Raw genomic sequence first — 19,900 nt, 5'->3', positions numbered from 1 at the left:
ACACCACTTTTTGTGGTTACAGTTTTGACTACAAAACCTATAGAAGCATACTGTGTATCATTCCATATAAGGTTAGGTGGTTTTCATTAGCTGACAGCAAGCAGAAATGTGAAAAAAGGAGAAGAGATGAAATAAAGTCTGTTAGAAAATTTGCGGAACTTCTCCGAGTACAATGCCCGCACTTCCCCTTTACACACAAGAAATTTCCTGTACAAGTTGTGAAACCACAAAGAAGAATTGCGCGGCCGGTGAGGAAATCTCCTCATTAGTGGCGCCCTCGTAATAACGGGCGCGTCCGCGGATTTAATCAGCCCTGTGCCCAGGAGGGGAGCGTCGTCCGTGTGTCCCCGTATGAGGGGGTCGTCCTGCACCTACGTCTCTATAACCAATATGGCCGCCGTCACAGCGTACACAGAGCGTTACAAAGACACATGTTCTAAAAAAAACGATTTCTTTTTTTATTAATAAAATTGTTAATATTTACAATAGAAAAAGATAAAAACCCAACACACACAAATATCGTACATGAGCAGCGGCGCCACCAGTCCCGGCCTCGTCATGTAGCGGCGCCGGGCCGCTTCTCCTGCCTTTCCATACATTCTCTCAGTTTGTCTTCAGTCAGGGAAAGTCGTTGCTCTAAAATCCCTACGGTCTGAGAGAGAGAATATATCGGATTATGTGAGGATAAGGGGCTGCCAGTAACAGACTGTAAGGGAGCAGCCTAGTCTGAATATCACAACTGCCTGTGTCAGTCTGAACTCTAGTTCTAGCATTCTATTCATGAACCAGGAAGAGCAGAGCTATGAGTCTCTCCCATACATATAGGAGATTACCATCGCTATGGTGGAGGGGGGGATCTGAGGCGACCTTGCCGAGTACCTGAGTCAGGATATCCAGCTGCCCAACGATGTGCTCCAGCGTGCTGGCGATGTTCCGCATATTGAAGTCATCGGCTTGGGATTTTGGCCGGTTGGCAGGCTGCGGTCCGGGTGGGTCGGGGCTCGCTATAAGCTGGAAACAGTGTTGGTTATAACACGTAATAATGGACGCCGTCCGCAGCGCAACACAAAACGGCAGCGAAAAGTCAGCTCCAGCTAAATGCCAACCTCCCACCCCAGATACCAGTAGGAGACCTCACCTCCTCGCGTGCCGGGTACGGGGGCTGCAGCGGGGCACTGCTTGCATTGTCTGCGCCGCTCGTGAACACATCCCGCTTCTTGTGCCTTAAGACGTCGCTGTACGTGGAGGAATCAAAGTTTGTCTTCCAGACCATGATCTGCAGGAAAACGCACACACACCTCATCACTATCCCGGGTGAGACCGCGCACACACACCTCATCACTATCCCGGGTGAGACCGCACACACACACCTCATCACTATCCCGGGTGAGACCGCACACACACACCTCATCACTATCCCGGGTGAGACCGCGCACACACACCTCATCACTATCCCGGGTGAGACCGCACACACACACCTCATCACTATCCCGGGTGAGACCGCACACACACACCTCATCACTATCCCGGGTGAGACCGCGCACACACACACCTCATCACTATCCCGGGAGAGACCGCACACACACCTCATCACTATCCCGGGAGAGACCGCACACACACACACCTCATCACTATCCCGGGAGAGACCGCACACACACCTCATCACTATCCCGGGAGAGACCGCACACACACCTCATCACTATCCCGGGAGAGACCGCACACACACACCTCATCACTATCCCGGGAGAGACCGCGCACACACACCTCATCACTATCCCGGGTGAGACCGCACACACACACCTCATCACTATCCCGGGTGAGACCGCACACACACACCTCATCACTATCCCGGGAGAGACCGCACACACACACACCTCATCACTATCCCGGGAGAGACCGCACACACACACCTCATCACTATCCCGGGAGAGACCGCACACACACCTCATCACTATCCCAGGAGAGACCGCACACACACACCTCATCACTATCCCGGGAGAGACCGCACACACACCTCATCACTATCCCGGGAGTGACCGCACACACACCTCATCACTATCCCGGGAGTGACCGCACACACACCTCATCACTATCCCGGGAGAGACCGCACACACACACCTCATCACTATCCCGGGAGAGACCGCACACACACCTCATCACTATCCCGGGAGAGACCGCACACACACCTCATCACTATCCCGGGTGAGACCGCGCACACACCTCATCACTATCCCGGGTGAGACCGCGCACACACCTCATCACTATCCCAGGAGTGACCGCACACACACCTCATCACTATCCCGGGTGAGACCGCACACACACCTCATCACTATCCCTGGAGAGACCGCACACACACCTCATCACTATCCCGGGAGAGACCGCACACACACACCTCATCACTATCCCGGGAGAGACCGCACACACACCTCATCACTATCCCGGGAGTGACCGCACACACACCTCATCACTATCCCAGGAGAGACCGCACACACACCTCATCACTATCCCAGGATAGACCGCACACACACCTCATCACTATCCCGGGAGTGACCGCACACACACCTCATCACTATCCCGGGAGTGACCGCACACACACCTCATCACTATCCCGGGAGAGACCGCACACACACCTCATCACTATCCCGGGAGAGGACCGCACACACCTCATCACTATCCCAGGAGAGACCGCACACACACCTCATCACTATCCCAGGATAGACCGCACACACACACCTCATCACTATCCCGGATAGACCGCACACACACCTCATCACTATCCCAGGAGAGACCGCACACACACACACCTCATCGCTATCCCGGGAGTGACCGCACACACACCTCATCACTATCCCGGGAGAGACCCGCACACACACCTCATCACTATCCCGGGAGAGACCGCACACACACCTCATCACTATCCCGGGTGAGACCGCACACACACCTCATCACTATCCCAGGAGTGACCGCACACACACCTCATCACTATCCCAGGATAGACCGCGCACACACCTCATCACTATCCCGGGAGAGACCGCACACACACCTCATCACTATCCCGGGTGAGACCGCACACACACCTCATCACTATCCCGGGATAGACCGCACACACACCTCATCACTATCCCAGGAGAGACCGCACACACACACACCTCATCACTATCCCAGGAGAGACCGCACACACACACACACACACACACCTCATCGCTATCCCGGGAGAGACCGCACACACACACACCTCATCACTATCCCGGGAGAGACCGCACACACACCTCATCACTATCCCGGGAGAGACCGCACACACACCTCATCACTATCCCGGGAGAGACCGCACACACACACCTCATCACTATCCCGGGAGAGACCGCACACACACCTCATCACTATCCCAGGAGAGACCGCACACACACACCTCATCACTATCCCGGGAGAGACCGCACACACACCTCATCACTATCCCGGGTGAGACCGCACACACACCTCATCACTATCCCAGGAGTGACCGCACACACACCTCATCACTATCCCGGGTGAGACCGCACACACACCTCATCACTATCCCGGGAGAGACCGCACACACACCTCATCACTATCCCGGGAGAGACCGCACACACACACCTCATCACTATCCCGGGAGAGACCGCACACACACCTCATCACTATCCCGGGAGTGACCGCACACACACCTCATCACTATCCCAGGAGAGACCGCACACACACCTCATCACTATCCCAGGATAGACCGCACACACACCTCATCACTATCCCGGGAGTGACCGCACACACACCTCATCACTATCCCGGGAGTGACCGCACACACACCTCATCACTATCCCGGGAGAGACCGCACACACACCTCATCACTATCCCGGGAGAGACCGCACACACACCTCATCACTATCCCGGGTTGAGACCGCACACACACCTCATCACTATCCCAGGAGAGACCGCACACACACCTCATCACTATCCCAGGATAGACCGCACACACACACCTCATCACTATCCCGGGATAGACCGCACACACACCTCATCACTATCCCAGGAGAGACCGCACACACACACCTCATCGCTATCCCAGGAGTGACCGCACACACACCTCATCACTATCCCAGGATAGACCGCACACACACCTCATCGCTATCCCAGGAGAGACCGCACACACACCTCATCACTATCCCGGGAGAGACCGCACACACACATCATCACTATCCCGGGAGAGACCGCACACACACACACACACCTCATCACTATCCCAGGATAGACCGCACACACACCTCATCGCTATCCCAGGAGTGACCGCACACACACCTCATCACTATCCCAGGAGTGACCGCACACACACCTCATCGCTATCCCAGGAGTGACCGCACACACACCTCATCACTATCCCGGGAGAGACCGCACACACACACACCTCATCACTATCCCAGGAGAGACCGCACACACACCTCATCACTATCCCAGGAGAGACCGCACACACACCTCATCACTATCCCAGGAGAGACCGCACACACACCTCATCACTATCCCAGGAGAGACCGCACACACACCTCATCACTATCCCGGGAGTGACCGCACACACACCTCATCGCTATCCCAGGAGAGACCGCACACACACCTCATCACTATCCCAGGAGTGACCGCACACACACCTCATCACTATCCCAGGAGAGACCGCACACACACCTCATCACTATCCCAGGAGTGACCGCACACACACCTCATCGCTATCCCGGGAGAGACCGCACACACACCTCATCACTATCCCGGGAGAGACCGCACACACACCTCATCACTATCCCAGGAGAGACCGCACACACACACCTCATCACTATCCCGGGAATGATCCGCACACACACCTCATCACTATCCCGGGAGTGACCGCACACACACCTCATCGCTATCCCGGGAGAGACCGCACACACACCTCATCACTATCCCGGGAGAGACCGCACACACACACACCTCATCACTATCCCAGGAGAGACCGCACACACACACACACACACACCTCATCACTATCCAGGAGAGACCGCGCACACACCTCATCGCTATCCCGGGAGAGACCGCACACACACCTCATCACTATCCCGGGAGAGGACCGCACACACACACCTCATCACTATCCCGGAGAGACCGCACACACACACCTCATCACTATCCCGGGAGAGACCGCACACACAAAACACCTCATCACTATCCCAGGAGAGGACCGCGCACACACACCTCATCACTATCCCGGGAGAGACCGCACACACACCTCATCACTATCCCGGAGAGAGACCGCACACACACCTCATCACTATCCCAGGAGTGATCACACACACACCTCATTGCTATCCCGGGAGAGACCGCACACACAAACACCTCATCACTATCCCAGGAGAGACCGCGCACACACACCTCATCACTATCCCGGGAGAGACCGCGCACACACCTCATCGCTATCCCGGGAGAGACCGCACACACACCTCATCACTATCCCGGGAGAGACCGCACACACACCTCATCACTATCCCGGGAGAGACCGCACACACACCTCATCACTATCCCAGGAGTGATCACACACACACAAACACCTCATCACTATCCAGGAGAGACCGCGCACACACACCTCATCACTATCCGGGAGAGACCGCGCACACACCTCATCGCTATCCCGGGAGAGACCGCACACACACCTCATCACTATCCCGGGAGAGACCGCACACACACACCTCATCACTATCCCGGGAGTGACCGCACACACACCTCATCACTATCCCAGGAGAGACCGCACACACACCTCATCGCTATCCCGGGTGAGACCGCACACACACCTCATCACTATCCCGGGTGAGACCGCGCACACACCTCATCACTATCCCGGGTGAGACCGCGCACACACCTCATCACTATCCCGGGAGAGACCGCACACACACCTCATCACTATCCCGGGAGAGACCGCACACACACCTCATCACTATCCCGGGAGAGACCGCACACACACCTCATCACTATCCCGGGAGAGACCGCACACACACCTCATCACTATCCCGGGAATGATCCGCACACACACCTCATCACTATCCCAGGATAGACCGCACACACACCTCATCACTATCCCGGGAATGATCCGCACACACACCTCATCACTATCCCGGGAGTGACCGCACACACACCTCATCGCTATCCCGGGAGAGACCGCACACACACCTCATCACTATCCCGGGAGAGACCACACACACACACCTCATCACTATCCCAGGAGAGACCGCACACACACACACCTCATCACTATCCCAGGAGAGACCGCGCACACACCTCATCGCTATCCCGGGAGAGACCGCACACACACCTCATCACTATCCCGGGAGAGACCGCACACACACACCTCATCACTATCCCGGGAGAGACCGCACACACACACCTCATCACTATCCCGGGAGAGACCGCACACACACACCTCATCACTATCCCGGGAGAGACCGCACACACACCTCATCACTATCCCGGGAGAGACCGCACACACACCTCATCACTATCCCAGGAGTGATCACACACACACCTCATTGCTATCCCGGGAGAGACCGCACACACAAACACCTCATCACTATCCCAGGAGAGACCGCGCACACACACCTCATCACTATCCCGGGAGAGACCGCGCACACACCTCATCGCTATCCCGGGAGAGACCGCACACACACCTCATCACTATCCCGGAGAGACCGCACACACACCTCATCACTATCCCGGGAGAGACCGCACACACACCTCATCACTATCCCAGGAGTGATCACACACACACACACACCTCATCACTATCCCGGGAGAGACCGCACACACAAACACCTCATCACTATCCCAGGAGAGACCGCGCACACACACCTCATCACTATCCCGGGAGAGACCGCGCACACACCTCATCGCTATCCCGGGAGAGACCGCACACACACCTCATCACTATCCCGGGAGAGACCGCACACACACACCTCATCACTATCCCGGGAGTGACCGCACACACACCTCATCACTATCCCAGGAGAGACCGCACACACACCTCATCGCTATCCCGGGTGAGACCGCACACACACCTCATCACTATCCCGGGAGTGACCGCACACACACCTCATCGCTATCCCGGGAGAGACCGCACACACACCTCATCACTATCCCGGGAGAGACCGCACACACACCTCATCACTATCCCGGGAGAGACCGCACACACACCTCATCACTATCCCGGGAGTGACCGCACACACACCTCATCACTATCCCGGGAGAGACCGCACACACACCTCATCACTATTCCGGGAGAGACCGCACACACACCTCATCACTATCCCGGGAGAGACCGCACACACACCTCATCACTATCCCAGGAGAGACCGCACACACACCTCATCACTATCCCGGGAGTGACCGCACACACACCTCATCACTATCCCGGGAGTGACCGCACACACACACACCTCATCACTATCCCGGGTGAGACCGCACACACCTCATCACTATCCCGGGTGAGACCGCACACACACCTCATCACTATCCCGGGTGAGACCGCACACACACCTCATCACTATCCCGGGAGAGACCGCACACACACACCTCATTGCTATCCCGGGTGAGACCGCGCACACACCTCATCACTATCCCGGGTGAGACCGCACACACACCTCATCGCTATCCCGGGAGTGACCGCACACACACCTCATCACTATCCCAGGAGTGACCGCACACACACACACCTCATCACTATCCCGGGTGAGACCGCACACACCTCATCACTATCCCGGGTGAGACCGCACACACACCTCATCACTATCCCGGGTGAGACCGCACACACACCTCATCACTATCCCGGGATAGACCGCACACACACCTCATCACTATCCCGGGATAGACCGCACACACACCTCATCACTATCCCGGGAGAGACCGCACACACACCTCATCACTATCCCGGGAGAGACCGCACACACACCTCATCACTATCCCGGGAGAGACCGCACACACACCTCATCACTATCCCGGGAGAGACCGCACACACACACCTCATTGCTATCCCGGGTGAGACCGCACACACATTACTCACTTGCTCGTCGGACCCTCCAGAAGCGAAGAATTGTCCTTCCCTGGAGAAGCGGACACTAGTCGCTGCCCCCTGCAACATACAGAGAGTTACTAATGTATTATAACGTCAATAAGATTGTTACCATTCAATGACAGGAAGCAGAGATCCTGACAGTGATGGAGAACTGAGACAGAAAGTCGGGGTAGACGCCGGCTCCCGCGCTCACCTGGTGCCCGTGCAGCGTGTACAGCAGCCGCCCCTCCAGCAGGTCCAGGATCTTCAGGGTGGAGTCGTTCGAGGAGGTGACCAGATAATTACCCGAGGGGTGGAAGGACAGAGCGTTCACCGCCCCGCTGTGCACTGCAAGACACCAGAACAGCGCATCAGTACCAGCCCGCCAATGTGGGGCGACATCGCCAAGTACCGTCACACTGCGGACTCCAGGAAAGCTGGGTGAGGACTGCGACAACCAATATGGCCGCCGTCTCCTGAATCAGCCTCATCGTGCAGGGTGGGGAACCTGGGAAGGCTGGGTGCAACCTCTGTAATGGCCGCCATATTGTAGTCACCCAGCTTTGCCAGGTACAGATAGACCTAAATCTGGAATCTCTAGGGCCCTAAAGGCAGCAGCTTGGGGAGGGGGGTCTGATGGTCCGGAATCGGCCGGGGGGGGGGGTTTATTACACACCAGCCTGTTGTCAAACTACAACTCCCACAGTGGCACTGAAGCTGCAGATGGTCAGGGCAATGCTGGGACTTGTAGTTTCACAAGAGCTTACAACCCCCGATCCAGATGGACTCTGCCGGCGTCACGGTGACTCAGCGAAAGCGGCGCTCGCGTCTTCCTGTTCTATGTAAACACGGCCAGGGTCACAGTATGAGCAGCATGCCATTTAAAGGGCCGGTAACGTCATGTTTTCTGTGCTCTCAGCCCCCCCCCCTCTTATTAACAGAGGTCGTCTGACAACCCGATAACGGACGCGTTGGGCGTCATGCGATCTGTCTACAACTCGCTGCTGGGTTAAGATTTGCCACCAATTCAGATCCAACAGCAGGGCGGTCGATCTGCGGCCAGATATCCGGCAGACGTGGATTTCTCGTGACCGTCGGATCATGTAATAACCGACCACATTACACGCGGCGGCGCCATCTTGGGGTCATGTGGCCCAAGTAATGGACAGCTACAACAATCAGAGCGGTTCCCTTCCAATGAGCTGTCGGGCGGTGTCCACCAGCTTGCTGACGGTTTCCTACAACCCACAGCCTAGTAATACGCGCGGTATCTGCTGTATGCCGTGAAGTGAATGGACCTGCAGGACATGGCGGGGGCCCCTCCATGCGGGGCCCAGTACCTTGGTAATGTTGGATAAGTTTGTTCATCCGGATGTCCCAGACTTTCACTGTGTTGTCCGTGGCCGCAGCCGCCACGCAGGTCCCGCTGGGGTGAAAGTCCACGAAGTTCACAAACCTGGAGCACAAAGCAGACGAGACGCGCACATGTCGATAAATGGTTAATAAACGTAAAGCTTCACGTGTCATGGTAAAGGCAGGGCAGCCAGGCGCATGTGTGGCCACTAGGGGGGGCTATGCTACCGACCACCAGACTGAAGGCCTCGGTAATATCCTGGCTTTCGGTTCCTCACCATGTCAGTATCTCTGCTTGTTGTCACTGACTTAGAACATTCTTGTAAACATTTAAGAGGCTGACCGAATACTGCTCAAAGCTGAGCATTTGTTGCAATTGTATCCGGACTCCGTGAGCGGCACAAATCTCTCCCCTTTGTTACAATGTATCTGTCCGGAGGCCAGGATACAACTGTAACAAACCCTCAGCTATGAGAAACATTATGTCAGAAAGCTCTTTCAACCTCTAGATGTAAACAAGAATGTTCCCACTCAGTGACAGGAAGCAGAGATCTGGAAAATAACGAGAAACTGATACATGTAGAAAGTTGTAGAACTGGTGGAGGAAGGCGGGAGTCGTCCACACCAGACGGCCCCTTTAATTCCTGCTGGGCTATGTAGTTCAGTGTCAGGGTGGGCCTTACCCGCCATGCTCACAGAAGGAGTGCGTGCACTCGCGGCTGGTCTTGTCCCACAGTTTGATGGTTTTGTCGTCGCTGGCGGACACTATCAGCCGTCCGTCCGGTGAAAACCTGGAGGAGAGATTGAGAGTAGTAGTGCTGCAGAGGATGAGGATTCACCTCGCAGTATGATTCATAGCAGCGGTGACCTGCCAATAAAATGAATGGAACCCCTCAGGGGGCGGAGCTTGCCATCACAGCCGCGGGGGTCCATGTGGGCAGTTATGCGGCCGTTCCCACCTCCGCACCGGAGCTGTCCGTCTCCTGTGTACTACGACTGCAGGTCGCTTTATACGACTACTCAGTGATGACAGGGGCGGGACTGTGACAACCAGTACACAGCAGTGGGGTACTGTCCATCCTCTGTGCTGCTGTGGAAAGCACGGGGCACTTACTTGGCACACCGCACCCAGTTTATGTGCTGATTCAGAGAGAAGAGGAACTTCTGCCGGTGAACCGTCCACACTTTGACCGTCTTGTCGTCGGACGCGGTGACCATGGACTGCCCGTCGCTGGAGAAGCTGACGCTCCGCACTGTGCCCGTGTGCGCTTTAAACACAGTCGATTCTCCTTTCCTGGAAAACACAGTCACATATATAACGTCTGGGGCTCAATATTAATACATCTCCAAAGATGACGGCTGCAGTGGCAGAAGAAACGGCAACAAATCTGCCCCGTGTGTGAATTCACCCCAAGAGGTACCAGGCAGGTCAGTATCTGATGGACATGAGGCTGGTAAACTGACAGCTGCATTATGTAAGTCCACCACTAGGGGGAGCAGGAGCTCAGCGGTCTTCAGTCTGTACACACCCAAGGGCTCCACTGTCACAAACCATAGGACAAAAACCAAGTCCTCCACTAATGTGTTCAGGATACAACTGTAGCAAACCCTCAGCTGTGAGAAGTAGTAGATCTCAATGGGCAGTTCACAGCCATTGTAAACAAAGAAAGTTCCCGATACTCACACACTGGGGACCCACAAACGGACGGTCTTATCCCTGGAGGCCGAAGCAAGAAGATGCCCGGAGGGCGAGAATTCCACCGACATCACAGCATCCTTGTGGCCCACAAAGCGGTACGCCCTCATCTGAGGCTTCATGTTCCAGACCATGACACACGAGTCCATAGAGCCGCTGGCTGCAAGTACAGGATCATACTAGAACACATATGTACACAGTGACTGCACCAGCAGAAGAGTGAGTGCAGCTCTGGAGTATAATACAGGATGTAACTCAGGATCAGTACAGGATAAGTAATGTATGTACACAGTGACTGCACCAGCAGAATAGTGAGTGCAGCTCTGGAGTATAATACAGGATGTAACTCAGGATCAGTACAGGATAAGTAATGTATGTACACAGTGACTGCACCAGCAGAATAGTGAGTGCAGCTCTGGAGTATAATACAGGATGTAACTCAGGATCAGTACAGGATAAGTAATGTATGCACACAGTGACTGCACCAGCAGAATAGTGAGTGCAGCTCTGGAGTATAATACAGGATGTAACTCAGGATCAGTACAGGATAAGTAATGTATGTACACAGTGACTGCACCAGCAGAATAGTGAGTGCAGCTCTGGAGTATAATACAGGATGTAACTCAGGATCAGTACAGGATAAGTAATGTATGCACACAGTGACTGCACCAGCAGAATAGTGAGTGCAGCTCTGGAGTATAATACAGGATGTAACTCAGGATCAGTACAGGATAAGTAATGTATGTACACAGTGACTGCACCAGCAGAATAGTGAGTACAGCTCTGGAGTATAATACAGGATGTAACTCAGGATCAGTACAGGATAAGTAATGTATGTACACAGTGACTGCACCAGCAGAATAGTGAGTGCAGCTCTGGAGTATAATACAGGATAAGTAATGTATGTACATAGTGACTGCACCAGCAGAATAGTGAGTGCAGCTCTGGAGTATAATACAGGATGAGTAATGTATGTACACAGTGACTGCACCAGCAGAATAGTGAGTGCAGCTCTGGAGTATAATACAGGATAAGTAATGTATGTACACGGTGACTGCACCAGCAGAATAGTGAGTGCAGCTCTGGAGTATAATACAGGATAAGTAATGTATGTACACGGTGACTGCACCAGCAGAATAGTGAGTGCAGCTCTGGAGTATAATACAGGATGTAACTCAGGATCAGTACAGGATAAGTAATGTATGTGCACAGTGACTGCACCAGCAGAATAGTGAGTGCAGCTCTGGAGTATAATGCAGGATGTAACTCAGGATCAATACAGGATAAGTAATGTATGTACGCAGTGACTGCACCAGCAGAATAGTGAGTGCAGCTCTGGAGTATAATACAGGATGTAACTCAGGATCAGTACAGGGTAAGTAATGTATGTACGCAGTGACTGCACCAGCAGAATAGTGAGTGCAGCTCTGGAGTATAATACAGGATAAGTAATGTATGTACACAGTGACTGCACCAGCAGAATAGTGAGTGCAGCTCTGGAGTATAATACAGGATAAGTAATGTATGTACACAGTGACTGCACCAGCAGAATAGTGAGTGCAGCTCTGGAGTATAATACAGGATGTAACTCGGGATCAATACAGGATAAGTAATGTATGTACGCAGTGACTGCACCAGCAGAATAGTGAGTGCAGCTCTGGAGTATAATACAGGATGTAACCCAGGATCCGTACAGGATAAGTAATGTATGTACACAGTGACTGCACCAGCAGAATATAGTGAGTGCAGCTCTGGAGTATAATACAGGATGTAACTCGGGATCAGTACAGGATAAGTAATGTATGTACACAGTGACTGCACCAGCAGAATAGTGAGTGCAGCTCTGGAGTATAATACAGGATGAGTAATGTATGTACACAGTGACTGCACCAGCAGAATAGTGAGTGCAGCTCTGGAGTATAATACAGGATAAGTAATGTATGTACACAGTGACTGCACCAGCAGAATAGTGAGTGCAGCTCTGGAGTATAATACAGGATAAGTAATGTATGTACACAGTGACTGCACCAGCAGAATAGTGAGTGCAGCTCTGGAGTATAATACAGGATAAGTAATGTATGTACGCAGTGACTGCACCAGCAGAATAGTGAGTGCAGCTCTGGAGTATAATACAGGATAAGTAATGTATGTACACAGTGACTGCACCAGCAGAATAGTGAGTGCAGCTCTGGAGTATAATACAGGATGTAACCCAGGATCCGTACAGGATAAGTAATGTATGTACACAGTGACTGCACCAGCAGAATATAGTGAGTGCAGCTCTGGAGTATAATACAGGATGTAACTCGGGATCAGTACAGGATAAGTAATGTATGTACACAGTGACTGCACCAGCAGAATAGTGAGTGCAGCTCTGGAGTATAATACAGGATGTAACTCAGGATCAGTACAGGATAAGTAATGTATGTACACAGTGACTGCACCAGCAGAATAGTGAGTGCAGCTCTGGAGTATAATACAGGATGTAACAAAGGATCAGTACAGGATAAGTAATGTATGTACACAGTGACTGCACCAGCAGAATAGTGAGTGCAGCTCTGGAGTATAATACAGGATGTAACTCAGGATCAGTACAGGATAAGTAATGTATGTACATAGTGACTGCACCGGCAGAATAGTGAGTGCAGCTCTGGAGTATAATACAGGCGGTAACTCAGGATCAGTACAGGATAAGTAATGTATGTACACAGTGACTGCACCAGCGGAATAGTGAGTGCAGCTCTGGAGTATAATACAGGATAAGTAATGTATGTACACAGTGACTGCACCAGCAGAATAGTGAGTGCAGCTCTGGAGTATAATACAGGATGTAACTCGGGATCAATACAGGATAAGTAATGTATGTACGCAGTGACTGCACCAGCAGAATAGTGAGTGCAGCTCTGGAGTATAATACAGGATAAGTAATGTATGTACACAGTGACTGCACCAGCAGAATAGTGAGTGCAGCTCTGGAGTATAATACAGGATAAGTAATGTATGTACACAGTGACTGCACCAGCAGAATAGTGAGTGCAGCTCTGGAGTATAATACAGGATGTAACTCGGGATCAATACAGGATAAGTAATGTATGTACGCAGTGACTGCACCAGCAGAATAGTGAGTGCAGCTCTGGAGTATAATACAGGATAAGTAATGTATGTACACAGTGACTGCACCAGCAGAATAGTGAGTGCAGCTCTGGAGTATAATACAGGATGTAACTCAGGGTCAGTACAGGATAAGTAATGTATGTAAACAGTGACTGCACCTGCAGAATAGGGAGTGCAGCTCTGGAGTATAATACAGGATGTAACTCAGGATCAGTACAGAATAAGTAATGTATGTACACAGTGACCGCACCGGCAGAATAGTGAGTGCAGCCCTGGAGTATAATACAGGATGTAACTCAGGATCAGTACAGGATAAGTAATGTATGTACACAGTGACTGCACCGGCAGAATAGTGAGTGCAGCTCTGGAGTATAATACAGGATGTAACTCAGGATCAGTACAGGATAAGTAATGTATGTACACAGTGACTGCACCTGCAGAATAGTGAGTGCAGCTCTGGAGTATAATACAGGATGTAACTCAGGATCAGAACAGGATAAGTAATGTATGTACACAGTGACTGCACCAGCAGAATAGTGAGTGCAGCTCTGGAGTATAATACAGGATGTAACCCAGGATCCGTACAGGATAAGTAATGTATGTACACAGTGACTGCACCAGCAGAATATAGTGAGTGCAGCTCTGGAGTATAATACAGGATGTAACTCGGGATCAGTACAGGATAAGTAATGTATGTACACAGTGACTGCACCAGCAGAATAGTGAGTGCAGCTCTGGAGTATAATACAGGATGAGTAATGTATGTACACAGTGACTGCACCAGCAGAATAGTGAGTGCAGCTCTGGAGTATAATACAGGATAAGTAATGTATGTACACAGTGACTGCACCAGCAGAATAGTGAGTGCAGCTCTGGAGTATAATACAGGATAAGTAATGTATGTACACAGTGACTGCACCAGCAGAATAGTGAGTGCAGCTCTGGAGTATAATACAGGATAAGTAATGTATGTACGCAGTGACTGCACCAGCAGAATAGTGAGTGCAGCTCTGGAGTATAATACAGGATAAGTAATGTATGTACACAGTGACTGCACCAGCAGAATAGTGAGTGCAGCTCTGGAGTATAATACAGGATGTAACCCAGGATCCGTACAGGATAAGTAATGTATGTACACAGTGACTGCACCAGCAGAATATAGTGAGTGCAGCTCTGGAGTATAATACAGGATGTAACTCGGGATCAGTACAGGATAAGTAATGTATGTACACAGTGACTGCACCAGCAGAATAGTGAGTGCAGCTCTGGAGTATAATACAGGATGTAACTCAGGATCAGTACAGGATAAGTAATGTATGTACACAGTGACTGCACCAGCAGAATAGTGAGTGCAGCTCTGGAGTATAATACAGGATGTAACAAAGGATCAGTACAGGATAAGTAATGTATGTACACAGTGACTGCACCAGCAGAATAGTGAGTGCAGCTCTGGAGTATAATACAGGATGTAACTCAGGATCAGTACAGGATAAGTAATGTATGTACATAGTGACTGCACCGGCAGAATAGTGAGTGCAGCTCTGGAGTATAATACAGGCGGTAACTCAGGATCAGTACAGGATAAGTAATGTATGTACACAGTGACTGCACCAGCGGAATAGTGAGTGCAGCTCTGGAGTATAATACAGGATAAGTAATGTATGTACACAGTGACTGCACCAGCAGAATAGTGAGTGCAGCTCTGGAGTATAATACAGGATGTAACTCGGGATCAATACAGGATAAGTAATGTATGTACGCAGTGACTGCACCAGCAGAATAGTGAGTGCAGCTCTGGAGTATAATACAGGATAAGTAATGTATGTACACAGTGACTGCACCAGCAGAATAGTGAGTGCAGCTCTGGAGTATAATACAGGATAAGTAATGTATGTACACAGTGACTGCACCAGCAGAATAGTGAGTGCAGCTCTGGAGTATAATACAGGATGTAACTCGGGATCAATACAGGATAAGTAATGTATGTACGCAGTGACTGCACCAGCAGAATAGTGAGTGCAGCTCTGGAGTATAATACAGGATAAGTAATGTATGTACACAGTGACTGCACCAGCAGAATAGTGAGTGCAGCTCTGGAGTATAATACAGGATGTAACTCAGGGTCAGTACAGGATAAGTAATGTATGTAAACAGTGACTGCACCTGCAGAATAGGGAGTGCAGCTCTGGAGTATAATACAGGATGTAACTCAGGATCAGTACAGAATAAGTAATGTATGTACACAGTGACCGCACCGGCAGAATAGTGAGTGCAGCCCTGGAGTATAATACAGGATGTAACTCAGGATCAGTACAGGATAAGTAATGTATGTACACAGTGACTGCACCGGCAGAATAGTGAGTGCAGCTCTGGAGTATAATACAGGATGTAACTCAGGATCAGTACAGGATAAGTAATGTATGTACACAGTGACTGCACCTGCAGAATAGTGAGTGCAGCTCTGGAGTATAATACAGGATGTAACTCAGGATCAGAACAGGATAAGTAATGTATGTACACAGTGACTGCACCAGCAGAATAGTGAGTGCAGCTCTGAAGTATAATACAGGATGTAACTCAGGATCAGTACAGGATAAGTAATGTATGTACACAGTGACTGCACCAGCAGAATAGTGAGTGCAGCTCTGGAGTATAATACAGGATGTAACCCAGGATCAGTACAGGATAAGTAATGTATGTACACAGTGACTGCACCAGCAGAATAGTGAGTGCAGCTCTGGAGTATAATACAGGATGTAACTCAGGATCAGTACAGGATAAGTAATGTGTGTACACAGTGACTTCACCGGCAGAATAGTGAGTGCAGCTCTGGAGTATAATACAGGATTAGTAATGTCATGTATGTACAGTGACTGTTCCTGTAGATTACATGTATGATGAGAGGACACGCTCTGAGGTCAGTGTTCATGTCTCTCACCGATCTGCTTCATGTTGGGGTTGAAGTCCACGCTGGTGACGGTGTCTCTGTGCCCCTTAAAGTTTCGCTCCAGGGAAGGATCCTCCTGAGAAGAGAACACAACATTACTGAGACGTAATAAGGGACTATTGTCTGGCAGTGTTTGGGATCATTCTCCACCGAGCGGCCGCTATTGCTGCACCCACAGGGATCGCCCGCAGCTTTCCCAAGCTCTGGAATGACTGATTTACTATTCAGAAGAGCAGGAAAGTGGGGGGGTAAGAAGCCGGTACTGTCACATGCGGCCGCGTGTTCTGTGCCTCCTGAGAAGGTAAACATGGATGTGTGCCTTAAGGACGGGGGGGGGGGGGGGGTCCTGTGCCATAAGGACGGGGAGGGTCCTGTGCCATAAGGACGGGGGGGGGGGAGGCCCTGTGCCATAAGGACCGGGGAAGAGGTCCTGTGCCATAAGGGCGGGGGGGGGGGGGAGGTCCTGTGCCATAAGGGCGGGGGGAGGTCCTGTGCCATAAGGGCGGGGGAGGTCCTGTGCCATAAGCGCGGGGGGGGGGGGGGGGGAGGTCCTGTGCCATAAGGGCGGGGGGGGAGGTCCTGTGCCATAAGGGCGGGGGGGGGGAGGTCCTGTGCCATAAGGGCGGGGGGGGGGGGGGGGGGGGTCCTGTGCCATAAGGACGGAGAGGGGGGGGGTCCTGTGCCATAAGGACGGAGAGGGGGGGGGGTCCTGTGCCATAAGGACGGAGAGGGGGGGGGGTCCTGTGCCATAAGGACGGAGAGGGGGGGGGGGGTCCTGTGCCATAAGGACGGAGAGGGGGGGGGGGGTCCTGTGCCATAAGGACGGAGAGGGGGGGGGGGGTCCTGTGCCATAAGGGCGGAGAGGGGGGGGGGTCCTGTGCCATAAGGACGGAGAGGGGGGGGGGTCCTGTGCCATAAGGACGGAGGGGGGGGGGTCCTGTGCCATAAGGACGGAGAGGGGGGGGGGTCCTGTGCCATAAGGACGGAGAGGGGGGGGGTCCTGTGCCATAAGGACGGAGGGGGGGGGGGGGTCCTGTGCCATAAGGACGGAGAGGGGGGGGGGGGTCCTGTGCCATAAGGACGGAGAGGGGGGGGGGGGTCCTGTGCCATAAGGACGGAGAGGGGGGGGGGTCCTGTGCCATAAGGACGGAGAGGGGGGGGGGGTCCTGTGCCATAAGGACGGAGAGGGGGGGGGGGTCCTGTGCCATAAGGACGGAGAGGGGGGGGGGGTCCTGTGCCATAAGGACGGAGAGGGGGGGGTTCCTGTGCCATAAGGACGGAGAGGGGGGGGGGGGTCCTGTGCCATAAGGACGGAGAGGGGGGGGGTCCTGTGCCATAAGGACGGAGAGGGGGGGGGGGTCCTGTGCCATAAGGACGGAGAGGGGGGGGGGTCCTGTGCCATAAGGACGGAGAGGGGGGGGGGTCCTGTGCCATAAGGACGGAGAGGGGGGGGGGTCCTTTGCCATAAGGACGGAGAGGGGGGGGGGGGGGTCCTGTGCCATAAGGACGGAGAGGGGGGGGGTCCTGTGCCATAAGGACGGAGAGGGGGGGGGTCCTGTGCCATAAGGACGGAGAGGGGGGGGGGGGTCCTGTGCCATAAGGACGGAGAGGGGGGGGGGGTCCTGTGCCATAAGGACGGAGAGGGGGGGGGGGTCCTGTGCCATAAGGACGGAGAGGGGGGGGGGTCCTGTGCCATAAGGACGGAGAGGGGGGGGGGTCCTGTGCCATAAGGACAGAGAGGGGGGGGGGTCCTGTGCCATAAGGACGGAGAGGGGGGGGTCCTGTGCCATAAGGACGGAGAGGGGGGGGGGGTCCTGTGCCATAAGGACGGAGAGGGGGGGGTCCTGTGCCATAAGGACGGAGAGGGGGGGGGGGTCCTGTGCCATAAGGACGGAGAGGGGGGGGGGTCCTGTGCCATAAGGACGGAGAGGGGGGGGGGTCCTGTGCCATAAGGACGGAGAGGGGGGGGGTCCTGCGCCATAAGGACGGAGAGGGGGGGGGTCCTGCGCCATAAGGACGGAGAGGGGGGGGTCCTGCGCCATAAGGACGGGGGGGGGGGGGTCCTGCGCCATAAGGACTGGGGGGGGTCCTGCGCCATAAGGACGGGGGGGGGTCCTGCGCCATAAGGACGGAGGGGGGGGTCCTGCGCCATAAGGACGGAGGGGGGGGTCCTGCGCCATAAGGACGGAGGGGGGAGGGGTCCTGCGCCATAAGGACGGAGGGGGGGGTCCTGCGCCATAAGGACGGGGGGGGGGGTCCTGTGCCATAAGGACGGGTGGGGGGTTATACTGTCATAAAATAGAGAAAGAGACACTGTAGGTGATTGATATCTGTGGAACTACAACTCTCAACATAACATTCACATGTCGTGACACATGACGCTCTGCTGAGCCTTGTAGTCCGTCCCCAGGCTGTTCCTATGACCTCCGGCCAGCACTTACCGGCAGTTCCATGGTGCTGGGCTCTCCACGTCCTGTCCGCACTGACCACAGCTCACAGCCCGGCCTGGGAGTACGAATCTGCCGCCCTGTGCCTATTAACCCTTCCCGCACCTCCGCGGCCGTTCCCCGCACTGATCAGTACTGCTGGGAACTAACGTCCGAGCAAGAAGGGGTTAAAGATGAATAGCGCCTCTCCAGCCGCCTCCAAACTGATAGGCTAAAAGAGGCGAGGGCGTGGCTAACTGACGACGCGTTACTAGGTTACCAGATCGTCTGTATTT

At 53.3% G+C, this 19,900-nt stretch overlaps 1 protein-coding gene across 1 annotated transcript; it reads right to left on the bottom strand.

The window, feature by feature from the left end:
• Positions 1-439: 439 nt before the first annotated feature.
• On the bottom strand, positions 440-19,887 carry POC1A (POC1 centriolar protein A). The gene is made up of 11 exons (XM_044303941.1): positions 19,620-19,887; positions 17,170-17,254; positions 11,106-11,277; positions 10,536-10,715; positions 10,105-10,212; positions 9,409-9,524; positions 8,283-8,416; positions 8,078-8,146; positions 1,139-1,276; positions 880-1,011; positions 440-652 (listed from the first exon to the last, which is right to left on the bottom strand). Exons 1-11 carry the CDS (start codon positions 19,629-19,631, stop codon positions 557-559), a joined length of 1,242 nt encoding a protein of 413 aa, XP_044159876.1. The 5' UTR covers positions 19,632-19,887; the 3' UTR covers positions 440-556.
• Between the last annotated feature and the right edge of the window lie 13 nt (positions 19,888-19,900).

This window comes from Bufo gargarizans, chromosome 8 (genome assembly GCF_014858855.1).
Source record: "Bufo gargarizans isolate SCDJY-AF-19 chromosome 8, ASM1485885v1, whole genome shotgun sequence".
NCBI classification, from domain to species: domain Eukaryota; kingdom Metazoa; phylum Chordata; class Amphibia; order Anura; family Bufonidae; genus Bufo; species Bufo gargarizans.
Note: the sequence above shows the minus strand (reverse complement) of the source record. Positions and strands in the feature narration are given on the sequence as shown.